The sequence below is a fragment of the Bombina bombina genome, chromosome 2 (assembly GCF_027579735.1).
Source record: "Bombina bombina isolate aBomBom1 chromosome 2, aBomBom1.pri, whole genome shotgun sequence".
Classification (NCBI taxonomy): domain Eukaryota; kingdom Metazoa; phylum Chordata; class Amphibia; order Anura; family Bombinatoridae; genus Bombina; species Bombina bombina.
In genome coordinates, this window is record NC_069500.1 from 177,546,158 (window position 1) to 177,573,707 (window position 27,550).

Sequence of the window (27,550 nt, forward strand, 5' to 3'; positions counted from 1 at the left end):
TTCTGCTGTATATATCTAATACTAAAACTAACATCCCTAGACTCTTGAAGATAATTGACCACTTTGGTACTTTTTCGGGATACAAGATAAACGCCTCTAAATCAGAAATATTATGGATTCATAAGAGGAACGATTCCTGTGTCATTAATCCATTCAAACTAGTAACAGAGTCCTTTAAATATCTAGGGATAATTATTCCAGTAAAATCTGGTGATCTTTATAAATATAATATACCTCCAATTATAAGTCAAATCAGGGAAAAACTTAGGCAATGGCAAAGTCTACCACTATCAATCTCGGGTCGAATCGCAATATGGAAAATGATTCTTCTTCCAAAATTGTTATATATACTCCAGAACGTTCCGCTATTCCTCATTGAAAAAGACGTCCAGTTGTTAAACAGTTTAATTGGTCAATTTCTTTGGCAGGGGAAAAAAGCACGAATCTCTCGCACTAAACTCTCTCTTCCACGTGAGTTTTGAGGCTTGGCACTTCCTGATATTAGAGCTTATAATCTTAGTTTTCTGGCCCGGATAGCGACAGGATAGATTCTCTCCAAAGACTATGTTTTAAATAATCATCTGGAAACAAATATGTGTGATCCATATCTTCCTCGAGCTCTCTTACATTTCCCACTTAAAGAGATGCCACCAGAGATCAAGAGATTCAAAACGATAGTTAATCCTATCAAAGCCTGGTGGAAGATATCAAACCTCCTTTCAGTTAATCCCAGAATTTCAAACTGTTTACCTTTAATAGGTAACCCAGGATTTCAACCTGGGTTACACTCTGAGGTTTTTCTTAGATGGCATAAGAATGGCTTAAATAAGTTATCTTTATTGTTAGATGGTGACAGTAAATTGATCAAAACATTTGAAGAACTCAAAATGGAATTTAACTTACCCAACAAAGACTTCTTTGCCTACTTACAGATAAGGCATTTTATCTCTGGAACAATCAGAGAAGTAGGATGGTCCTGGACATTGGGTAAATTAGAAAGTTGGCTTACACTCATTAGAGTGAATAGGATGTCCATTACTTTCTGCTATCTTTTACTTGCCACCGACAGGGGAACTTAGACTCTAGTAAAACTCGCCTTAACATGGTCTTCAATCTTAGGTCAGATGATAGTGGAACCCAAAACTTTACAATATTCTATAACTAAAGTAGCAAAGACATCACTCTCTGCCACATGGCGGGAGGCACACATTAAATTGCTGCATGGAGCATATTTCACCCCGGAGAAGGGCCACAGGATGCACAACTCGGATTTTGACAGATGCCCTAAATGCTTACTTCCTGCAGCTGATCTTAAACACATGTTTTGGCTTTGTCCAAAAATTAGAAAAGTGTGGGGTAAGCTAGAATACTGGCTAAATAATGTGCTGAAAATCTCCCCAGTGACCCTTTCCCTTTTCCAAATTATATTTTGTTTCGACAATTTAAATAAGTGTCACCCAAATGATAACATTGTATCCATGTCTATATTAGCAACCAGATACCTTATATGCAAAAAATGAAAAATGCGCTCTATACCTAGTATCTCTGAAATTCAGAACTGTTTGAAAAAACAGTGTGTATTGGAACAAAAGGATACAGATATAGATAACAGAAGACGTAAAGAATTTCTTTACTAAATGGGCTACGTACATTAAAACTCTCCCTGAAAATGAAATTGATTATATGATTTTTCCATTTCAAAATTCAGAGTTAGTGCTTCTAGGTGTTTGGTAGAGGGGGCGATGGGAGAGAATTTGAGAGAGGGTTACCCTTCCCCCCCCCTTTTTTTTTTTCTCTTTTTTTTTTTGTTATGGGGGGTTCATGGTTACAGGAAAATTGGGTGAATGATGATCAATGGATTATAAAATACCGCTGTGCAGAAACATAATACAGGGTAATAAGCTTACATTAAGGTTGGTAAGCTGACTGAATACCAGTGTAAATTACGATAATTACGTTATTGATTATATTTGCAATGAAAAGTGTTGTTGGATTTATGTTGTAAACACATTTAACTGGAAATTTTTAGGTTTATTTTTATGTTTGCTTTTTGTGTTTTGCACAAAATTGCATGCTCTATCTGAATCACGAAAGAAAAAAATTTGGGTTCAGTGTCCCTTTAAGATGTTCCAGCAGATAAACTGCCCTCTTCAAGATGTACTGATTGCTCTTGAAGAGGGCAGTTTATCTGCTGGAAGGATGGAGCATTTTAATTGTTGCTGTATATTTTGACTTTATTAAACATACACTTTTTGTGAAGAGTTGCTGTATCTGGAGGAAGTTTGCCCTGTTGTAGATTCAATAAACTTTTCTTTGGAATATATATTTCCGTTTAAGTACTTTCCATTTAGTAGGAAATTTGCAAGGGAATAGATTACTATGTTGTGAAGCACTGAATGAGAGTATGAGATGACCTTTTATCATCTACCATTCAGGCTTGGTGCCCGAAACAAGGCCAAGGTCACTTGCAGGTAAAATAATGTAAAAAGGATAGCATACAGGAAAATAAAGAATGCATAATTCAGGAAATAGAGAATCCAGAGAGTGGCCCCTGGCTGTGACAGCACACCTGCCGATTCCAGCCTTCACGGCAGTTTAGGCGCCCGAGCACAAGCGTCGGACACTGTAAGTATAATGTGGCTCCGACCATGTTTCATGTTTGAGAGCCAGACAATAAGCAGTAACTTTGTCTTGATTTTTTTTTCTCACTATATTGTGATGTATGTGTCTTTTCTTCACCTCCAAAATGCAGTAGAGTTTGCTATAATTTGTCTTCCTATAATTCTTTTTAAAGGGACCTTGCAGTACAGATGTCTTACGTAATCTCACCAGATTAGAAAACTTTAGAGAGTTATGCCATTAGTGAGAAGTAGAAGTTTATTTGCCAAGTGGTTATCAGCAGTTTTGAAACAAGCTGACTAGAGCCCTGATATTTAAAGGATTCTCCGGCTTGGAGAGAAATTGCAACTCAGACTTCACAGGGACTGAACTCCTTTAATAGTCAAAAGAAAAAGGGTTGAACTCTAACAACATGAGATCTCTCTCATTTATGTATGTGAAGGAGAGACCAGCCCAGTGCAAAATATCACTGCATGATATGAGAATTTTGTTACACTAACACATTGTGCTTTGTATTTTATATTTAAATTTCAGATTGGGTCCTTTTCAGTTTTATTGCATTTAAGCTTTGGACTTACTCATTTTTTTTATTTTAATACATTTAGATTTATCTCTAGCAGTGATTTTAATAATTCTGATTTGTTTTGAAAGTTTCTGTGTTACTTTAAGAAATTAGGATCATACTTTGTATGTTTCTGTGTAGCTTTTATAAATTACATTGCAGCATTGCAAACTAAAACCTTTTCAAAAAGTGGGAGGGACAGGGCAGTTCCCTGAGCTGAGCAGGGGAGTTCACAGGGTATGTCTGAAGCTCTAACCAGTATTGTGAAATTTTGTAAGCAGTTTACACAAGCTGATCTCACTGATTTATCTTGCCAGCTGTATGCAGGTGAAATTTTCTCAAAATTCACAATACACTTATTTTAAAGGGCCACTGTAAGTAAATATTTTCTATTCCTGTTACTAACTAACTACCCCAAATACGCTTTTTATCAATAGCATTTCATTAACATATCTCTACCGTATATCAGAAATCTTGTCTGCAAATTTAATTGTTTTCCAAACCCACTCCGTGGGTATCCTTTGCTCTCTACCAATCCGTTTACAATACCTAGGTTTCAAAATGGCGCTTTAAACACAAAGTTATTGGTTTAAGTATTTTGAACACACAGTGCTGAAAATAGTGGGCAGGATAACGTGACATCATCGGCGAATAAAAGATATAACTTTTAGAACGTTATGAAACTTCGTTTTGGAGAAAATATAGGTCAGTAGGTTTTAATTAATGTTTATTAACTTTAATATGTTAGTTGTTTAGCTTAAAAATTATAACAGAAAGTAATCCTTTAACAGAAAAAGTAATATATACTTATTTAGACAAAAGCAAGTTACATTGTAGTGAAAACCTTTTCAGTTAAATTTGTAATTCATGCAAACTTAGCCTTTATATCAATAACCAGGTGTTTTCCAGTTACCTTCTCTTTCCCATGTGAAATGTTGTATCCTAGATAGCTTCATTATATAACCACTACCAAACTAGAGAATGTTTAATTATCTGGCCCATAAAAATGTAATGAAGCTCTCTGGAAAACTGTCAGTTTTTCAGTTTCAATTTAAATAGTGCAATGTAATTTGTAAAAGATACACATAAGTATACAAAGTATGAAACTTATTTGTTAAAATTACAAAGAAAACAAAGGAATGCAGGAATCCGGGGCCAAAAAACAAAAGCTATTAAAAGATCAAAACTTTATTGTCCATTATTTAAAACCAAAAGGCAGTGTTTTAAAACAACATGGAAAATAGTAGAAAAAATGTACAGACGCTGCTGAACAAGTTTAAGCGTTTCGGCCGTAGCCTTACTCTTAGCCTGTTTTGAAACCTTTTGGTTTTAAATAATGGACAATAAAGTTTTGTTCTTTTAACGGCTTTTGTTTTTTGGCCCATTCCTTTGTATACATTTATTTGCCGGCTTTTTTGGAATCTGAGTAGCGCCGGAGCTTTTTGCCCTATGGGACCTAACAACCAATAGGTGGTCGTGGAGTAAGCGTTTGCGTGTGATGTATTGGACTTCCGAGTATGGCATTGGATACAAGCAAGTATTAGGAAACGAAGGCTACGGGCGAAGAGGCTACGGATGCCCCATGGATACATGTGAGTGAGGGGCTGCCCAGGACCACTGTTCAAGCCGGTTTCCTACAACGGATTATCATCAACATAAACTGGCTGTGTCCCATAACGGATCATCATCAGTAAGTACTGTTATTCAACCTTAATGAAGAGCCCTATATACCATGTTTGTATTTTCCGGTTGAAGAGGTATTACAGTTTACAGTTTATTGCACCTGTTTCCCTCAACCGCTTTGGGGCAGCGGTATTACTGTATTGCATTATTGAAAGAACTCTGCATTATACATTACGTTTGTCACACATTTTTTTCCTACGGATTACTAGAGGTTTGTCAGAGGTATAACAGTGGGAGAGTATAATTAGGAAATGAATATGAATATTTAGAATTGTTTGTTGCTATAATCCCCACTTTCAAGCAAAGTATTGTGTGTGTATGCCTGACAGTCTCTGCATGTAGTGAATAAAGCATGCATCTCCACCACCAGTTTTTCTTGTCCCTAGGGCAAGCACCCCTAATAATAATACTATTATCTTTTGAGGGGTACTTTAGGTTTCTCACAAGAAAGCATCTTCACCTTTTCTCTTTCCTTGAAAGTTGCAAAGAAACCTTGAAAGCATAATCGGATCAGAAATTTTAAAATCACAATCCTAAATATACTGCGGTATACAAAATTAAATACAAAACAGAAAGTGCAAAGTTTAAATTTAATAAAAGTTAATCTGAAGTGTAACGTGATATAAAATACAAATTGCAAGGTGTAAATGCAGCAGAACTCTCATGTCATGCAGTGCTATATTGGGCTTGTTTCGCTTTCACACGGCTTGTTTCGCTTTTCCCCTTGGTGAAGTAAAGCAAAATCTGCCTTTTGAAAATTTCACTAGGGATCTTACTATGCTGGAGGATCATTTTAGAATATCTAACCTGAGTGGAGAGGTTTTGAATATCAGGTCCTATGTAAGGAGACAAGCTATGGTAGCTAGTTCTCAAACTTGTCTAGCCCTTTACAAATTGAGTTTCTTGAGGTGTGAAATACTGATGTTACCATCTTAAAACTAAATTCTATGGAATCATGTTTTAAATGTGATCTGAGAATATTCTGTCTCCCCTAATATTTGTTTAAAGATTGTGCCAAACTGATTATTAAAAACATAGAGAAATGTTGTTACAGCAGGTAAGATTTCATGTTTGAGAATCAGGATTCAGTCTTCTGAGAGAGTTCAAATTCCTTTGTGGTGATTCACAATATTTGAACGTCTTTTTATTTATATCAAATGTTTTTCCAGGAAAGGTGAACTCAAATTAAAAAGTACTTTTGAAAAGTGCTCTGGATAACATTACAGAATCATTATGCATAGAATCATTACAGTAACCTCAAGTACTGTCACATAGACATGACTTAGTTTGGAAAGAACGCTGGTCTGTAATTTTCTTTGGTGATAGGGGCTATATAGTATCTGTATGACATATTACAGAAGTGACAGTTCTTGTATTCTGACAAATAATGTTTCAATTTTTTTTTTCTTCTACACCAGTGATAAGAAAACAGATTTTCTATAATTTGTCTTTGGCAACTGCTGTCTATCAGTACATGAATAAACCATCGAAATATAGTGCCCTATTCAGATATATTATGTATTCTATGTACATGCTGTTATTGGTGTGTTTCTTCCCCCCCCTCCCCCCCACCCTTTGCTGTGATGATGATGTTTGTATTTAGCTTTAGGGAAATACAGCTTAATCGATTTGGCTGAAAGTTAGCATTAAGTTGCTTTGGTACTGTGATCTCTCTCTTCTTTCCTTCAAAGATGTCAGTGGTTGCAATACTTGAAAAAGACTACTACTCTTGTAATAACTCCACACTTTGGGCTAGATTACGGGTGGGGCTCTATTTTGTGTTAACTTCGCTAGACTGAGGCTGTTTTGTGCAAAAAAAGTGACAACCATACAACTTTGAATATTGTGACCGTGTTAATGTATTATCTCATAGAGTTCAATGGAGCATGAAAATTTAAAAAAAACTAACACCCATACTCGTGAGCTAACCCGACCGCGTGTATACAAGAGCGCTAAACCTGACATGAATTTTCACATTCTAATGTTATTCACATACACTAATATGTTCTATTTGTTCTTAAATAAATATTTGTGTATATATGTGTGTATATGTATATATATATATATATATATATATATATATATAAAAATATAAATAAATAAAATAATTTTTACTTAAAATATATATCTATACCTATATAATATATACAGACGTACCTCAGAGATATTGCATGTTCGGTTCCAGACCACCCCAATAAACCAAATATAGCAATAAAGTGATAAATAAGCAAAGAAGGGTGTCGGGTCTCATTCCAAGTTAAAAATCAAAAAATCTTTATTAAGTACAACTGGTAAAAATTCCAGTACCACCAGCACAAGAAACAAAGGAAGCAGCTGGCCTTACTAGTTTTGGCAATATGCCGTAATCGTAGACCTGCTGGATACTAGGAAATGGGCGTATTTAAAAGTATACCTATACACAGTTATTGGTCAACAAGGGAGTCAAAACATACTCCCATTTTAACCCCTAATGTTAACAGCAAGTAAATTTCAAAGGGAACATGTTTATGTATAGAGGAATTTGAATAGATATTGATGTACCATACATAATGACACTTATTTAGTCACCCTCCATGTTGTGCCATGATATCAATTCTTTGGTGAATAATGTATACTAAGTGAGCCTACATAATCATTATCTATTACATAAACCTACTAAGGTGCCCACATCACGATTTCTACGTGATCAGAGGGATTACCAGGAAAGCCGAGTATTTATTTGGCAAAAACCTGGTAGGTGGAGAGGTAGAAAAGCTAAGAATAATAATAATACAAATAATACCAAGAATACCAACAATACCGATAGCAGTGATAACTCAGCTAATGAAATGCCCAACAATTCTTATCGGAAACACAGAAAGAATAAAAATAAACATAAGAAAAAGGTTAGCTTTTTAGAAAATACTGAAACGGATGATGAGCAATCATCATTTGCAGCTTCCACCTCAGGTGAGGATAATCCAGACTCTGAAAATGAAACTACTAGCCAAGTTCCATCTATTAATGTAACCACTATACCCAGCAATCCATTGAATATACATACTAGTGAAAACTTGGGGGCTAGACCCAAAATACCAAACGACACATCACATGAAACATCTGTGAATATTAGACCCAATGTTGTCAATCCAGCCACAAGCACAACAATAAGCAGTGCTAATACAGATAAGACTCAGGTTTTTCGGTCTGTCCTGAAACAACCGACAGGGGGAGGGACAGACAATACAAGCAAGCACAGGTACTCGCTCAGGGAGACCAAAAATGGGAAATGTCCCAACTAGGTAGGGTGATTAACCTGTCCTCACATGTATTGACATCAACCGAAACAAAGGTTTTGATTTATGGACAGTACAGCAGATATCCTCCCAAAATTTAAACAAACATCTACATTTTACCCTATACAAACTAGAGGAAAAACCTTAGTTGTTCCATAAGAGGGTAGTAGAGGATCTGATGACTTTGCATAAATCCAGAAGACCAGGCAACTACAAATTGTCAGTTAATGAAAAAGCAGCTATTAATACTCTCAAAAATGATGAAACAATAGTCATAAAAACAGTGGGGATTTGACCAGTGGGGTGTGGGGGAGGGAAGAGAGCTGTTTGAGAGGGATCAGGGAGTGGGATGTGCCAGGTGGGAGGCTAATCTCTACACTAAAGCTAAAATTAACCTTTTAAGATACTTGTTTAACCCCTTCACTGCCGGGAATAATAGAAGTGTGGGGCAGCTGCAATTAGCGGCCTTCTAATTTTATTTATTTTATTTATAAAATATTTTACCAGGAAGGATTCATTGAGATTTCTCTCGTTTTCAAGTATGTTCTGGGTCCACAAAACATTGCATTGATACAACAGGGTACAATAAAATACAAAAACAATAATACACAATATATGCAAAAATTTTACATAGAACAGGTAGGAAATATATAATCAACCATGACAGGTGCATTCTGTTTTGAGATATGTAGAGAGGGATCTCTTAAAGGATATTAGACTTGGGGAAGGTTTAAAAGTGTGCGGGAGGTCGTTCCATAATTGTGGTGCTCTGTAGGAAAAGGAGGATCGAGCTGCTTTCTTTTTGTATTGAGGCAAGCTAAATAATGTGCTGGTACTGGATCGGAGGTTATAGGAGGTGGGAATAGCCGGGGAGAGCATTCTGCTCCGGTAGGGTGGGAGCTTCACAGAAAAGCTCTGAAACACAAGGCAGGAAAGATGGAGGGTGCGTTTGGATTCCAGCGACAGACAGTTTAGTTCTTTTAGCATGTCCTGTATTTACATTGTAGCACAAAGCGGCAGAACGAGTTATACAATGTATTACGTTTATTAAGGTTAGGTTGCGGTGCAGGTGCATATACTACATCCCCATAATCCATGATTGGCATCAGCATTTGCTGTACAATCTTTTCCTGAGGCAGAATTTGCTTCTGTACAGGGCACCTAGTTTTGGATAAAGTTTAGATGCAAGTTTTTCTATGTGGAGGCCAAAAGATAGATTGGGGTCTAACAACATACCCAAGTATTTGAAAGAGTGGACTGCGGTCAGTGTGCAATTTGATTTTGTTTTGATGCATAGATGGGAATTTTGTAGTTTGTGTAATTTAGGTCCCTTTCCAAAGATCATTGTGACAATTTTGTCAGTGTTTAGGAAGAGTTTGTTTTTTGAGATCCACTTTTCTACCTCTGTGAACTAGTCTTAGAGCTTCAAGCTGCGGCAGATTGGAATTGTTTGCATAGATTACCGTGTCATCTGCGTACATGTGTACAGTTGAGGATTTTGCAGACATTAGGCAGATCATTTATAAATAATGTGAATAGTAGGGGGCCAAGAATGGAACCTTGGGGAACACCACACGTGACTGGAAGAGGGAGGGAGTCGCTGTCAGAAATAGAGACATATTGTGATTGATCCGATACATATGATCGAAATCAGGTTAGTGGGCAATCAGCAATACCTGAGTTTTTTTAGTTTGAGCAGTAGTATGTTGTGGTCTACTGTGTCAAAGGCCTTTGCAAAATCAAGGAAAATGGCTCCAGTTAGGTCTCCTTGTTCCATGCCAGTTTGGATGTTGTTGCAAACTTTTAGGAGGGCAGTTGTAGTGGAGTGATTCGTGCGAAAACCTGATTGATCAGGGGTCAGATAGTTAGATTGTTGATAATATTCACATAATTGCGTATGGACGCATTTTTCTAAGATTTTTGACAATACTGGGAGCAATGATTATTGGGCGATAGTTAGAAACCAAGGTTATCTCCCCACTTTTATGGATAGGCACTACTCTTGCAGTCTTCCAAAGTTTGGGTATGTATCCAGACACCAAGGATTCGTTAATTAGGGTTGTGACAGGTTTAGTTGGGCCTGATCCACATTTGTAGTTTCAGGATGCATGTCATTTATTAGTTTGTCATTCAGGGTGATGGAGCATCCAACAAAATAATTGTTAAAGGCATTTGCTTCTTCTAAGGGGAGTTGCAGGGTTTGGTTAGCCACATTGACAGTGGAGGGTTGGGAGTGGATTGGTGGAGTTTTGTAAGTTATTTATGAGTTTCCAAAACTTTCTAGGGTTTGATATGTTATTTCTCAGATTTTCACAGAAATATTGGGCCTTGGCCAATTTTGTTTGTTTTGTGCATATATTTTGCCATTGTCTATATACACAGTGATCGTTCATAGAGCCAGTATGCTTGAACTTTGACCACAATGAATCCCGAAACTGGTACATTTGAATGAGGTCAGCTGTGATCCAATTCAAGTGTGCTCCTTTTACCCTCACCTTACGCAGCAGGGCATATTAATTCCAAACTTTTAGGAGTTCAGACTGAAATAATTCAACTACAGAGTCTAGATCTAGGATTACGTTTAATCTGTGCCAGGGGAGGTTCTTGATGTCATTTAGAAATGATTGAAGATTTTAACCTTGGGAGAGGATTTAGTGGCCTTTATTTTGTGTACTTAGTACACTAAGCAGTGGTCACTGAAATTGTTAGGGAGAATACCTGCCTCCTGGATTCGGTCGGGAGAAGTGGAGAAAATCCAATCGAGCAGGGTGTGATTATGGCTTTTGATGTTTATGTGAGTTGGGGAGGAGATTAATTGCATTAGCTGCAAAGACTTAAACAGCGAGCAACAACTATTATTTTTTGGATTCAGCCAATCAATATTAAAATCTCCAAAAAACAAAATTTCACTTTTTGGGTTTTGAGCTATGGCTTCACTAAGGAGATGTGCTATGTCAGAAAGGGAATGCACAGGGGAGCTAGGTGGGCAGTAAATTCCTGCAACAATGATTGATTTACTGCACGGGATCATAATTGTGCCAGAAAGGAAATCAAAGGTGGCAGGAGAGCTAGATTTTTGTAAGGAGGTGAACTTTGTGGAATAGTCAACATAAATTACAATGCCGCCTCCTCTCTTTGCTCTGTCAATTCTATGGCATGAATACCCATGTATTGCAATGGCAGAGTCAGGAATTTTTGCGTTTAGCCACGATTCAGAGATCACAATGATTTTGGGCTTGTATTGTAAACACCAAGCTTGCAGTGCATCGATTTTTGGTAGTAAGCTGCAGATATTACAGTGCACAAAGGAGAGGCCTCCTTTAGCTGGAAGGGTGGAATGGAATTTGTTGAGGGACCAGGGTTAGACTCTACATCATTTGCAAGGGCAAGTAACATAAGGAATAGGAATTTGGACATAGTTTTTGTCTGGCCATATAGTGAATGGGATACTTTATATTTTTGTGAGGGGGGGTAGGAGGGTTATATTTTATAACTCTCCACCAGCAGATAAGTTACAGCAACAGAGCAGGCCATGGTGTATGATTATTTGTTTTCCAGTTTGAGGTGTGTGCTTATGGCGGTAGTGAACACAATTGGAGTGAGAAAAGGGTTATCACGAATAACAGTATGGTCATATTTGGATTCATGTTAGTGGTATGAGGTGTGTAGATGAAAATAAAACAAAAATAGTACAAATTAAAAAATAAAAGTATATACTATCGATGTGTGATATATAGCTATTTGTAGGGAGAGAGGGTATGTATTCTATAGGGTTAAGTGAATGGAATTACCAAAAAGCCATACATGCCTGCTAATTCTGAACAAAGGGGGTCCCATAGAAGCTTTTATAACAATTTGTGCCACGATTGCACAAGCGATATAAAAATAAGTTCAGTGAAAAACCTAAAGTTTGTGAAAAAGTTAACGATTTTTATTTTATTTGATCACATTTGGCGGTGAAATGGTGGCATGAAATATACCAAAATGGGCCTAGATCAATACTTTGTGTTTTCTACTAAAAAAATATATATATATATTTTTTGATAGGTAAACAAAAAAAACAAGGCTCTATTTCTGTTTAAATGTAGTGATGGCAAAAATGCTAAAAATGCTCTGGTCTTTTGGGGAAGTCTTAGTCAGAAATGCCCAGTCCTTAAGAGGTTTAAACCTGTCTGTACTTTTCAGCATTCATGATCCCATCAATATGGACAATATCACCAACACCACTGGCAGAAATGCAGCCTCAAACCAGGACAGACCCTTCACCATGTTTCACTGAAGGCCGCAAGCACTCATTCTTCCATCTCTCTCCAACTCTTCTCACATATTGTCGACTATTGACTCAAAAATTTCAATCTTGGATTTGTCACTTCATAATACTCTTTTCCACTGATCTTCATTCCAATCTTTGTAAGCTTTAGCATATCTTAGCATTTTCACCCTGTTCCCCTTTGGAAAAGTGGTTTCTTGGCTGCTACCCTTCCACAAAGACCATTCCTGATCAAGCTTCTTCGGACTGTAGAAGGTTCAACTTGGCATACCAAGTTGAATAAGAAACTCTGAGAAACTTCTCATCAGATTTTGAAAGTTTTCTTGGCCTTCCAGTCCTTTTGTTATCCTTGACCTCTCCTGAGTCTTCAAATGTCTTTAACAGCTTGAATGCCACATATTTAATATCCTGTTTGTTTGCTGATTTCCTTTTGAGAGTGGCCGTTCTGATGCAAAAGTATGATTTTATGTCTGTAAAATTCTGTGATCTTTGGCATTTTGAATGGAATGATTTGATTGAAAGTTGGTCTTATTAGCAAGCTTCCAGTGAATTAAACTCATGCCATATGTGTATGTAATGCTCAAGCATGTCTTACATAAACATGGTGTAATAGACCTTTATCACAGCAGTCAGTTTGCGTGCAAAAAGCTGATATCGCTTGCGCACTACAGTTGCCACTCAATTCGTAATCTAACCCTTTATGTACTAGTAAATAAATACATAAATGTAAACTGAATATTCAAAATGATATAAATATTACATAAATGACTACAGGTGCTGATGGGAATCTGTACACTTATTCCAGTGACATCAGTACAGAAAATTTAAAGCTTTAAACCCCCAAAAGTTTACTTTATCAGCATCCTCTTCTCATTTTTTTTTTTTATTTTTTTTTATTTTTTTCTCTCCAAAAGCTCATCACGGGCTTGCTGTCTAATACGAGCGAACCTGACCGTACCCTTGAATTAAATATAGCGTGCTCCCACACAGCCCCGGGAGTGTGCTACGTTTATTTAAATGACACGATAATATGCTCTGTGATTAGACAGTGAGCCCGTGGCACACTTTTGAGAAAAAAAAGCAGAGCAGAAGAGGACGGTAAAAAAGGTAAGGTAAGTAAATTATGGGGGTTAAATCTTTAATTCTTTTTATTTTCTACAGGTACCGCTAGGTTAAAATTACATTATTCTGCAAATTACATTATTACTTTAAAGCACCAGTTCAATTGCCATGTGTTGATTAACTGGAGAAAAAGCTGTTTTTAATGTTGTGCAGCCAGAGCACAGCACTGTTTCAAGAGAACAGCCTGATTTGGAGCAGCGCTGGAAAGTGAAAACGTTAACAGTTCCTGCATGTGTCTTGTTCTTTCTCCAGACATGCTGCATTTTCCCGTGATGTTAGGACATCATATAATGTTCTACATTGAAGCTGTCTCATTAAATGTGTTTGAAATGTACATGCTCAACAATGTGCCAATCCATTCTTCTTCTGTAGAGCAACTACAGCTGTTTTATATTATTTCTGACAATCTTGAGTTACTTTTACGCAGGATATTCATAAATAGTGAGAGTCTGCTTCTGTACACAAACAAATTTAACAACCTATCCTAACGCTCTACAGGAGACTTGCATAAAATACTAACAAATGTAACTGCCTACAACAGACTCCACAGGTTCATTTATTACACTTTTGTAAAAATAGTTTGAAATTCAATTGTAGTTTGTAAGAGATTTGCTTCCAAAGAGCCATTTGTTCTATAGCAAATAATGACAGAATAACTAGGTTTATACTTATGCACCTATGCTCAACAGAATAATGTATTATTATGTAAATAAATCTATCTTGATATACATGGAATATATTTCTCCAACATAGGTGTGTCCGGTCCACGGCGTCATCCTTACTTGTGGGATATTCTCTTCCCCAACAGGAAATGGCAAAGAGCCCAGCAAAGCTGGTCACATGATCCCTCCTAGGCTCCGCCTTCCCCAGTCATTCTCTTTGCCGTTGTACAGGCAACATCTCCACGGAGATGGCTTAGAGTTTTTTAGTGTTTAACTGTAGTTTTTATTATTCAATCAAGAGTTTGTTATTTTAAAATAGTGCTGGTATGTACTATTTACTCTGAAACAGAAAAGAGATGAAGATTTCTGTTTGTAAGAGGAAAATGATTTTAGCAACCGTTACTAAAATCGATGGCTGTTCCACACAGGACTGTTGAGAGGAATTAACTTCAGTTGGGGGAACAGTGAGCAGACTTTTGCTGCTTGAGGTATGACACATTCTAACAAGACGATGTAATGCTGGAAGCTGTCATTTTCCCTATGGGATCCGGTAAGCCATTTTTATTACAGAGTAAATAAGGGCTTCACAAGGGCTTGTTAAGACTGTAGACATTTTCTGGGCTAAATCGATTCATATATAACATATTTAGCCTTGAGGAATCATTTAATATGGGTATTTTTGTAAAATAATATCGGCAGGCACTGTTTTAGACACCTTATTCTCTAGGGGCTTTCCCTAATCATAGGCAGAGCCTCATTTTCGCGCCGGTATTGCGCACTTGTTTTTGAGAAGCATGACATGCAGTTGCATGTGTGAGGAGCTCTGATACATAAAAAAGACTTTCTGAAGGCGTCATTTGGTATCGTATTCCCCAAATTTGGTGTGCAATAGTTTTAAGGCTTTAAGACACTGTGGTGAAATTTTGGTGAATTTTGAACAATTCCTTCATACTTTTTCGCAATTGCAGTAATAAAGTGTGTTCAGTTTAAAATTTAAAGTGACAGTAACGGTTTTATTTTAAAACGTTTTTTGTACTTTGTTATCAAGTTTATGCCTGTTTAACATGTCTGAACTACCAGATAGACTGTGTTCTGAATGTGGGGAAGCCAAGGTTCCTTCTCATTTAAATAGATGTGATTTATGTGACACTGAAAATGATGCCCAAGATGATTCCTCAAGTGAGGGGAGTAAGCATGGTACTGCATCATTCCCTCCTTCGTCTACACCAGTCTTGCCCACTCAGGAGGCCCCTAGTACATCTAGCGCGCCAATACTCCTTACTATGCAACAATTAACGGCTGTAATGGATAATTCTATCAAAAACATTTTAGCCAAAATGCCCACTTATCAGCGTAAGCGCGACTGCTCTGTTTTAGATACTGAAGAGCATGAGGACGCTGAGGATAATGGTTCTGATATGCCCCTACACCAGTCTGAGGGGGCCAGGGAGGTTTTGTCTGAGGGAGAAATTTCAGATTCAGGGAAAATTTCTCAACAAGCTGAACCCGATGTGATTACATTTAAATTTAAGTTGGAACATCTCCGCGCTCTGCTTAAGGAGGTGTTATCCACTCTGGATGATTGTGAGAATTTGATCATCCCAGAGAAACTATGTAAAATGGACAAGTTCCTAGAGGTCCCGGGGCCCCCAGAAGCTTTTCCTATACCCAAGCGGGTGGCGGACATTGTAAATAAAGAATGGGAAAGGCCCGGTATACCTTTCGTCCCTCCCCCCATATTTAAAAAATTGTTTCCCATGGTCGACCCCAGAAAGGACTTATGGCAGACAGTCCCCAAGGTCGAGGGGGCGGTTTCTACTTTAAACAAACGCACCACTATACCCATAGCAGATAGTTGTGCTTTCAAAGATCCTATGGATAAAAAATTAGAAGGTTTGCTTAAAAAGATGTTTGTTCAGCAAGGTTACCTTCTACAACCAATTTCATGCATTGTCCCTGTCACTACAGCCGCGTGTTTCTGGTTCGATGAGCTAGAAAAGGCGATCGATAGTGATTCTCCTCCTTATGAGGAGATTATGGACAGAATCCGTGCTCTCAAATTGGCTAATTCTTTCACCCTAGACGCCACTTTGCAATTGGCTAGGTTAGCGGCGAAAAATTCTGGGTTTGCTATTGTGGCGCGCAGAGCGCTTTGGTTGAAATCTTGGTCAGCGGATGCGTCTTCCAAGAACAAATTGCTTAACATTCCTTTCAAGGGGAAAACGCTGTTTGGCCCTGACTTGAAAGAGATTATCTCTGATATCACTGGGGGTAAGGGCCACGCCCTTCCTCAGGATAGGTCTTTCAAGGCCAAAAATAAACCTAATTTTCGTCCCTTTCGTAGAAACGGACCAGCCCCAAGTGCTACGTCCTCTAAGCAAGAGGGTAATACTTCTCAAGCCAAGCCAGCCTGGAGACCAATGCAAGGCTGGAACAAGGGAAAGCAGGCCAAGAAGCCTGCCACTGCTACCAAGACAGCATGAAATGTTGGCCCCCGATCCGGGACCGGATCTGGTGGGGGGCAGACTCTCTCTCTTCGCTCAGGCTTGGGCAAGAGATGTTCTGGATCCTTGGGCACTAGAAATAGTCTCCCAAGGTTATCTTCTGGAATTCAAGGGGCCTCCCCCAAGGGGGAGGTTCCACAGGTCTCAATTGTCTTCAGACCACATGAAAAGACAGGCATTCTTACATTGTGTAGAAGACCTGTTAAAAATGGGAGTGATTCATCCTGTTCCTTTAGGAGAACAAGGGATGGGGTTCTACTCCAATCTGTTCGTAGTTCCCAAAAAAGAGGGAACATTCAGACCAATCTTAGATCTCAAGATCCTAAACAAGTTTCTCAAGGTTCCATCGTTCAAAATGGAAACCATTCGAACAATTCTTCCTTCCATCCAGGAAGGTCAATTCATGACCACGGTGGATTTAAAGGATGCGTATCTACATATTCCTATCCACAAGGAACATCATCGGTTCCTAAGGTTCGCATTCCTGGACAAGCATTACCAGTTTGTGGCACTTCCGTTCGGATTAGCCACTGCTCCAAGGATTTTCACAAAGGTACTAGGGTCCCTTCTAGCGGTGCTAAGACCAAGGGGCATTGCAGTAGTACCTTACTTGGACGACATTCTGATTCAAGCGTCGTCCCTTCCTCAAGCAAAGGCTCACACGGACATTGTCCTGGCCTTTCTCAGATCTCACAGGTGGAAAGTGAACGTAGAAAAAAGTTCTCTATCTCCGTCAACAAGGGTTCCCTTCTTGGGAACAATAATAGACTCCTTAGAAATGAGGATTTTTCTGACAGAGGCCAGAAAATCAAAACTTCTAAACTCTTGTCAAATACTTCATTCTGTTCCTCTTCCTTCCATAGCGCAGTGCATGGAAGTAATAGGTTTGATGGTAGCGGCAATGGACATAGTTCCTTTTGCGCGAATTCATCTAAGACCATTACAACTGTGCATGCTCAGTCAGTGGAATGGGGACTATACAGACTTGTCTCCGACGATACAAGTAGATCAGAGGACCAGAGATTCACTCCGTTGGTGGCTGTCCCTGGACAACCTGTCACAGGGGATGAGCTTCCGCAGACCAGAGTGGGTCATTGTCACGACAGACGCCAGTCTGGTGGTCTGGGGCGCGGTCTGGGGACCCCTGAAAGCTCAGGGTCTTTGGTCTCGGGAAGAATCTCTTCTCCCGATAAACATTCTGGAACTGAGAGCGATATTCAATGCTCTCAAGGCTTGGCCTCAGCTAGCAAAGGCCAAGTTCATACGGTTTCAATCAGACAACATGACGACTGTTGCGTACATCAACCATCAGGGGGGAACAAGGAGTTCCCTGGCGATGGAAGAAGTGACCAAAATCATTCAATGGGCGGAGACTCACTCCTGCCACTTGTCTGCAATCCACATCCCAGGAGTGGAAAATTGGGAAGCGGATTTTCTGAGTCGTCAGACATTTCATCCGGGGGAGTGGGAACTCCATCCGGAAATCTTTGCCCAAATTACTCAATTGTGGGGCATTCCAGACATGGATCTGATGGCCTCTCGTCAGAACTTCAAGGTTCCTTGCTACGGGTCCAGATCCAGGGATCCCAAGGCGACTCTAGTAGATGCACTAGTAGCACCTTGGACCTTCAAACTAGCTTATGTATTCCCGCCGTTTCCTCTCATCCCCAGGCTGGTAGCCAGGATCAATCAGGAGAGGGCATCGGTGATCTTGATAGCTCCTGCGTGGCCACGCAGGACTTGGTATGCAGACCTGGTGAATATGTCATCGGCTCCACCATGGAAGCTACCTTTGAGACGAGACCTTCTTGTTCAAGGTCCGTTCGAACATCCGAATCTGGTCTCACTCCAACTGACTGCTTGGAGATTGAACGCTTGATCTTATCAAAGCGAGGGTTCTCAGATTCTGTCATTGATACTCTTGTTCAGGCCAGAAAGCCTGTAACTAGAAAAATTTACCACAAAATATGGAAAAAATATATCTGTTGGTGTGAATCTAAAGGATTCCCTTGGGACAAGTTAAAAATTCCTAAGATTCTATCCTTTCTTCAAGAAGGTTTGGAGAAAGGATTATCTGCAAGTTCCTTGAAGGGACAGATTTCTGCCTTGTCTGTGTTACTTCACAAAAAGCTGGCAGCTGTGCCAGATGTTCAAGCCTTTGTTCAGGCTCTGGTTAGAATCAAGCCTGTTTACAAACCTTTGACTCCTCCTTGGAGTCTCAATTTAGTTCTTTCAGTTCTTCAGGGGGTTCCGTTTGAACCCTTACATTCCGTTGATATTAAGTTATTATCTTGGAAAGTTTTGTTTTTGGTTGCAATTTCTTCTGCTAGAAGAGTTTCAGAATTATCTGCTCTGCAGTGTTCTCCTCCTTATCTGGTGTTCCATGCAGATAAGGTGGTTTTACGTACTAAACCTGGTTTTCTTCCGAAAGTTGTTTCTAACAAAAACATTAACCAGGAGATAGTCGTGCCTTCTTTGTGTCCGAATCCAGTTTCAAAGAAGGAACGTTTGTTGCACAATTTGGATGTTGTTCGTGCTCTAAAATTCTATTTAGATGCTACAAAGGATTTTAGACAAACATCTTCCTTGTTTGTTGTTTATTCTGGTAAAAGGAGAGGTCAAAAAGCAACTTCTACCTCTCTCTCTTTTTGGATTAAAAGCATCATCAGATTGGCTTATGAGACTGCCGGACGGCAGCCTCCTGAAAGAATCACAGCTCATTCCACTAGGGCTGTGGCTTCCACATGGGCCTTCAAGAACGAGGCTTCTGTTGATCAGATATGTAAGGCAGCGACTTGGTCTTCACTGCACACTTTTACTAAATTTTACAAGTTTGATACTTTTGCTTCTTCTGAGGCTATTTTTGGGAGAAAGGTTTTGCAAGCCGTGGTGCCTTCCATCTAGGTGACCTGATTTGCTCCCTCCCTTCATCCGTGTCCTAAAGCTTTGGTATTGGTTCCCACAAGTAAGGATGACGCCGTGGACCGGACACACCTATGTTGGAGAAAACAGAATTTATGTTTACCTGATAAATTACTTTCTCCAACGGTGTGTCCGGTCCACGGCCCGCCCTGGTTTTTTAATCAGGTCTGATAATTTATTTTCTTTAACTACAGTCACCACGGTATCATATGGTTTCTCCTATGCAAATATTCCTCCTTTACGTCGGTCGAATGACTGGGGAAGGCGGAGCCTAGGAGGGATCATGTGACCAGCTTTGCTGGGCTCTTTGCCATTTCCTGTTGGGGAAGAGAATATCCCACAAGTAAGGATGACGCCGTGGACCGGACACACCGTTGGAGAAAGTAATTTATCAGGTAAACATAAATTCTGTTTTTTTCTTTGGAGTGCTGAGGCTATCTATAGCAGGATATATGAAAATAGGTAGATATATTGCAAATCTACATATAAGTGTGTAAATAGACTTTTTTCCCCTTAATATCATATTTAATCTTATTTGATAAGGAGTTTTTAAAAACAAAACAAAAAAAAAATGTTTAACTTTTTAGTTTTGTCATTTTGTGCTCATATTAAAAATAAATAGAAATTGAAAGTCAACTGTTAGACCTTTTTTATGCATGAAATATATTGTGCTGAAGTTTAACCATTATTATGTTTCTTTATAGTTTCTACAAAGCATCTGTTTATACTAATGAGAGTTTATGAGCGTCTGTTCGTTTTGCCCCATATGTAACCTTATTTCTTACTTTACTTTGACTATTCCAGGTTTTAAATAACTGTTTCTCATTACAAATTTCAGGTATTGTGCCAATCTTAATATCAGAAGAGAATGTTATTACACACCCAGCCAAGATTCTGACTTTTTTTAGGAAACAGGTAATTTTACATTTTCTTTACTTCCTAAATTAAAACCAGTTTAGCAATATTTATTCTAATTGCTTCTGCAAGATAAAATGATATCTTAGCTCACTAGTAGCACTCACCAACAATAGAAAGAAGGTTCTGAACTGAAATCCTGAAAACATTTTTAGTTTGATATAAAAACCATCTTCTTCCTGCCACTATTTCTTTATAATTTGTTCTTGGTCAAACACCCTAAGCTATAGCTGACTCGCAACTATTCATCTTCCCATTTAATCTGGTCAGCTATTACAGGGGTATTTGATATGTTTTACAAAACTTCAGAAACTCTACAGAATTTATTTTGGCATCTTTATTTCTTAGGTTTAAATTTGGCATCAGGTGATGTTTTCACCAGCTAACCAGCAAGCACCATCTTCGTCAGTGGTATCTGTGGGTAGGGGCGTTATTTTTTTCTGAGGGTCATTTCCTTGTACCTGTTATCTTAAAGTGATGGTAACAAACGCTTGGATTTACCATCACTAAAAATAAACTAGTTTCTGTCATCACTTTTTAAGCAATGGGTGCTAAACTCCCCCTTTCTGAGCTATAGTAAATCGCTAAACTCAGCGCCCAGGCCGCCCACGGCACTGCACTCTTCAATGTACCTGTAAACCTATAGCCGTGCATGTCAACTGACATCCGAGCATGGCTAAAGGTTTAGAGGTGGAAACGTCACCTCATTGGTAAAAAGCGTTGTGGCGTGTTGGCGGCCAGAGGTGCTGAGTTTAGCGATTTACTTCAGCACAGAAAGTTCGAGTTTAGCACCCATTTTTTTTTTAAAAGTGATGACAGAAACTAGAGTTTATTTCTAGCAATGGTAAATCCTAGCGTTTTTTTAAGACTTGTTTAGATTTTTTTAAACAAACTACACAGTGAGTTATTTTCTTTACATTTTATGCTTAGGGCTCGATTTATCAAACATATTCTCCTTAATTTGCGCCTTAATTCACGCCGTCGTAATATATCTCCTATTTATCATTAAGAAATACTCCTAAAAATGTGCAAATACGACTGCAAAATTCTCGCCCTTCAATGTCCCTCGCCTAGGCGCACATTTGCGCTAAATAAAGCTTTAAAACGCCCTTTTCAGGGTGTATATTCAAGAATACGACCTATTTCTCTCCAAAATCGATATTTATCATTATTTTGCGCCATTGGAGAGCCTAAAGTTCTTCTCCTAATACGACTACTAATGTTCTCCATGAAGAGATAGAACATCTAATTTACTCCATATTTTCAGCGCAAGAAGATGGATTATTTCCTGATTTTGTCTGCAATTTCTTTAGCAAGGGGCCATGAAAATCGAAGAAATGAACAGATTTTGCCAATACGTAGACGGCAAAGAGTTCCACGAGTTTTTCTACCTCGTTGTGGACTACAGGCATTATCTGATTATCAGATAAAAAAAAGATTTCGCCTAAACAGGGAGAGCATACAAAATCTATATGTTCTAATACAGAATGATCTAGAGCCACAGACTAGAAGAACAAGGGCAATACCTGGAATGCTCAAGTTATTGGCAGTTTTGCATTTCCTAGCCACGGGCTCTTTTCAGGCTGTGTCCAGTGCAGTGGTTGGCATGAGTCAGCCTTCTTTTTGTAGACATTTGAGGACTGTCTTAAAAGCGATTTTGAAGCATCTAAATAAATTTATATATGTGCCAAGGAATGTACATGAATGGCACCAAGTAAAATCTGGTTTTTATCAAGTTGCCGGCATTCCAAATGTCCTAGGTGCAATTGATTGCACACATATTGCAATTAGACCACCAGCTTTAAGGGAGGAGCAATATCGAAATCGGAAACACTTCCACTCTCTCAATGTTCAAGCAGTATGTGACTCTAACCTTCGGTTTTGGGCAGTAAGATCAGGTTTTCCAGGGTCATGCCACGATTATCACATATTAAAGCAGTCTGCTTTATTTGCAGCATTTGAACGTGGAGAGATGCCACACGGTTGGCTATTAGGTGAATATTAAAAAATTTTATGTTTATTTATAAAATGTCATATTTTAACCTCATAAACCTGTTGTTACATGTCGCTAATTTGTAATTTTCTTATATTTTTGAAGGTGACAGCGGGTACCCCTGTAGGCCTTGGCTCTTGACACCTGTACCAATACCTCATACACGATCAGAAATCAAGTTCAACGAATCTCACAGGTCGACAAGGAGTGCTATTGAGCGTACATTCGGGGTACTCAAAATGAGATTTCGGGTGTTGGACCGTTCTGGTGGTGATCTACAATATTCCCCAGAGAAATGTAATGACATAATTCTGGTGTCATGCATAATGCACAATATTGCTATTTCCCAACTAAATATAGATGAGGTGTGTCTGGAGGATGTTCCAGAAGATGTTTATGTTCCTCAGGAAATTGTCACAAGACATACCACAAGAGCTGGAGTTCAAAATCGTCTTGAAATTATTGAACGATTTTTTAGATGTAAGTCTCCTTAATAAATTTGTATTAACATGTTAATATTGTTTGTTCTATATAATTAATTACATCTTTTCTCTTTTTTTCAGGAAATTTTCAGATTGGATTCAAATACCATGGTTTAATTTAATTATTAAAATTGATAGAATTGTGTATATATATATATATATATATATATTTATATTTATTTTTATATAAGAGAAATTATATAGTTTGATACCAAAGTTGAGTTGTGTTATTTATTTATATATATATATATATATATATATATATATATATATATATATATATATAGAGAGAGAGAGAGAGAGAGAGAGAGAGAAATACATAATTTTTTTTTATTAAAAATAGAATTTATATAGTTTATAACCAAAGTTGTGTTGTGTTATTTATACATATCTTTTTCTCTTTTTGAATAAAAAATGAATATTTTGAAAAAAAAAAAGTTTCGTTATTTACTTTGAATAAATTTTTTTTATTTATTAATATAAAAAACTTTATTAAACAACAAAAATTAACATCAAAACAGTGAACTCTAATAAACATTAACAAAGGCTATAAGTGCGTTAAATATTTTAGAACCCATAACTTAAAGGTATATATGGAGAATACAATTATAAATCAGGATGTCGTCTATTCAAGAACTCTAACTTTTTCTGATAATACTCCTTTTGCACTGTTAATTGTTCTTGAAGTATATTATTTCTTTGTTTTTCCAATTCTATCATTTGTTTAAAAAATTCATTTTGTTCGTTTCTGAAAGACAATGCCATATCTGTTAATCTTTCAACCTCATTTGGTCTCTCCGGTTCATCTATCGGGCATTGTTCTGCATCCTCAATCTCTTCTTCACATTCTGATTCCTCTACATGTGGTGTTTCAAGTTGTGTCGATGTTTGTCCCTCTATTTGTGTCTCATCATCATCATCCTCCTGACAAACTGTGTCAGTTACAAGTGGTTGTAATGTGATTTCTATTTCATCTATGAATGTAAAAAATAATTATTTTAAAAAATTAATAAAATTACTTAAAAAAAAAAAAAAAGGGCAATAATTACCATCAAATAATGTAATTGACGAATCCTGCATAGTTTGTAGTAATCCCATGACACCTGTAACAAAATTAAATTGAGATTAATATATATGTTTTTAAATTAAATATCTTCACATAAACAGAATTTTCATGGCGAAAAGTAAGAAACGTAGTAATACATATTAATTACATTTCATTGTCCATTCTTTTCATTAATACAAATGATATTATCATTTTTGTAATATACTTTTACTTACTGGTAGTTTCTTCCCTGCATGGTATACCACATGAAGATGTTGTGGGTTGTTCACTAGTCAACTCAGACTCGGATGGTAGGTCCACCTGGGCATTTTCTAATTCATTTTCTAATGCCTGTTCATGTTCTTCTATAGTACATATAAACAAATTAAAATTTAATTAAAATTAAAGATTGAGAAACTGAATATACAAAATACATGTTAAAGAAATAGTATAGTGTAAATTATTATTTCATTATTCTGATAGAGCATTGAATTTCCAAATAATTTTATAATTCAATACTAATAAAATTTTTATATTTTCTTCTTTTTGGATTATATCTCATTTCCGAAACAAAAAATCTAAGTTTAGAAGCGTGGCCATTTTTGGGTGTGACACCTGTTTAGCGCTTGCTGATTGGTTTCTTTTTAAATGTAGCCAGCCAATTAACAAGCTGTATCCAGGTACTCATCCAAAAATGGTCCTGCTTCCAAGCTTACAAGCAAACTTTGTTCAATACATATTAAAATAAAAAAATAAAAAATATTCATATAAAAAAATTATTAACAGGGTATGCTCTGTCTGAATCTTGAAATATAAGTTAAGAATATATTATACTATTCGTTTAATAGCAATCAATTAGATATTTACCTCGAAAATCCATGGTATCTGATGGTACATCAAGTCCCACCACGACAGCATCCCCCATCCTGGCATACAACATCTGTTCGTAGTCAAGCAGTTCAGCCCTATATGCGGGGCCTCCACCAGTTCCTTTTGATAACTGCTTTTCCTTACATACTTTTCTTTTAATATTCTTACGAATATCATTCACCCGCTTCCGACAGGCCCTGACGTCTTTCGGAAAACTACCCTCTGCTGACACAGCACGACTAATTTGTTCCCAAATAGCCTTTTTTCTTTGAGGGTTGACAGATTTTGCTTGATATCCGATAATAACATCATAAGGTTCGATGACAACTTCAACTAGAATACAGTTCTGTCGATGACTAAACATCACACTTCGGCCACTTTTCGTCTTTCCAGCTAGTCCAGTAGCCATCGCAAATTTAGATCAAAAAATGGCGCTAATAAGAATAGTGTCTTCGTTCGAAGTCAGAATAAAGTAATGAACAATTATCACTAACAACTTTTGTTCCAGAACGTTACAGAAATGGGGCGTTATATGAATAGATTACTGAATAATTTAAATAAATTTAGTAACTGTAATTTGATTGCACAATTAGAATTTACTTTATTCCTATTGGTCAAATGTGTATTTTTTTCAAATTGATGTGTCTTTATTTTTATATACATTATTTTTTAAAATTCGAAACTATTTGTATGTATCAATTGGGGTAACAACGAACATAGCCCTAAAAATAAATTTAACCTAGGAAAACAAATGTATCGACTGTAGAAATATCGTCACAGTTATTGCGCATTGTAACAATTGCCAGTTATCTTCTATCGACTGTAGAAATATAGTGCACGTTATTGCGCACTTTGTAACAACTTACATGTAATCTATATTGATACAAAAAGATGTAACTATTTTTTTTTTTTTTAATATTGATAAATAATGAAGTTTCGACTTGATTACTTATTTCTATTAAAAATAAATCATTTTTAAAATGGGTATATTTTAATGCGCACTAACAATAACAATTAGTTCCGTTATTGGGTGGAGTTTTATGGTTAGAGAGATACATACATACATTTGAAGATGAATCGTTCCAAGAAGTTTTCCATTGGTGAATTACTGATTATCACCTATACAATGGAAAAGTATTTTCCGAAAAAAAGGAAGGGGATATTCACATTGGAACAGGATAAAAGAAATCCAATTTTATCAGAGATGGTGCGACGGGTCAGACGTCTGTCTGGCCATAATAGGACTAGAAAACAGTGCCTGAAGCGTTATAATGATCTAATCCGGAGACAATCTAAATTAAGGACCCTAATAAGAAGCTATGTTATGAAATGTAAGTATTTATGTAATAGTTATGTATCAATTTTTAAAATCTATTGTACTTTTTCATTAGTTGTTACTTTGTTTACATAATCTTGAACTTTGTGCACAAATATAATTGCAAATTTTGGATACATTTTATATTTATTGCGGTTTGTGAAACAGTATTAACAATGTAATTGTTTCAGTCTGATGTTGTACTGTGCAATCGATTACCAATATAAATACTATTGTATTTCAATTTTTAACAGTCAAAAATAGAAAAAGGCCCCGTTATCTGCGCCCAATAAAATGGAATCCATCCAGTCCAGAAGCTGATTGTGATCCACTACCGACTGTTTTTATGGAGTCTGAGGCTATAATGACAACAGGTATGAATATAGTTACTAAAATGTATAATATTAAGATAACTCATCATTGATATTAACATTTATATGTTCAAATTTTTTACAAAAAGGCAAAAAAAAAAAGAGGCGACAACGTCGCAGAAGGCCAATGCCCATCATTGATGATGAATCTGACAATGAAGGTAGATTTCATTAACATATATCTTACAAATAAATAAAATTATTCTATTTAATGACTATAATCATATTAATTATAGACATGATTGAAGAAGATACAGACCAAAATGCCATTGAAGATATAATTGTTGAAGAGGAAAATAATAATATGAATCAAGATTCACCAAATAGCGAGCAACAACAAGACAATAATATATGTAGGTTCATATGTCTATTCAGTCACTCCTTTTATGTCATCATTTGTACTAAAATAGAAATTTTGTTTTAGTGAATAATTATTGAAAAGAGATATGGATTTCAATCAGCATTGTTCTATTACATAAGTATTCCTGTTATAATTATGTATGTCTTTCAGCTATTCAAGATGAAGGACAGAACCTTGAACAGGAAGAAGAAATGCAATCTAATTCATCCAATGTAACGGAATTTTATGATTGGAGTGAGTTCTTTTGTATCATAACAATCTTTTGTGTGGAACAAAAGATGCATGTGCGTGTACACAGTATTATCAAGATGACATGCTTTTAAATAACAACAGAGGTGTAGATAAAACCTTCTAACAAGAGATTAGTCTTTTGTCTGTGTTTCTTGTTAGCATTAGTTAAAACACTATTGATCTTGTAATACTTTACTGAAATGTATTCAAGTCATGACATAACTATTTTTCTATTTCTCATTGGTATAGTTGCTGAAGAGCAAGAAATAACTATAAACAAAAAAGAAATTTTGGATACCCTGCTGGAAGTTGAAAATAATTTGATGAGGACATACATAAAAGTGCAAA

At 37.0% G+C, this 27,550-nt stretch overlaps 1 protein-coding gene across 2 annotated transcripts in view; it reads left to right on the forward strand.

Annotated features, from left to right (window-relative positions):
• MTX3 (metaxin 3) overlaps nucleotides 1–27,550 on the forward strand; it is a 190,628-nt gene that overhangs the window by 20,180 nt on the left and 142,898 nt on the right. For both annotated transcript variants that reach the window (XM_053701359.1, XM_053701358.1), the window contains exon 3: nucleotides 20,458–20,534. In XM_053701359.1, coding sequence (XP_053557334.1) covers nucleotides 20,458–20,534 — 77 coding nt within the window. The remainder of the gene's footprint in view (nucleotides 1–20,457; nucleotides 20,535–27,550) is intronic.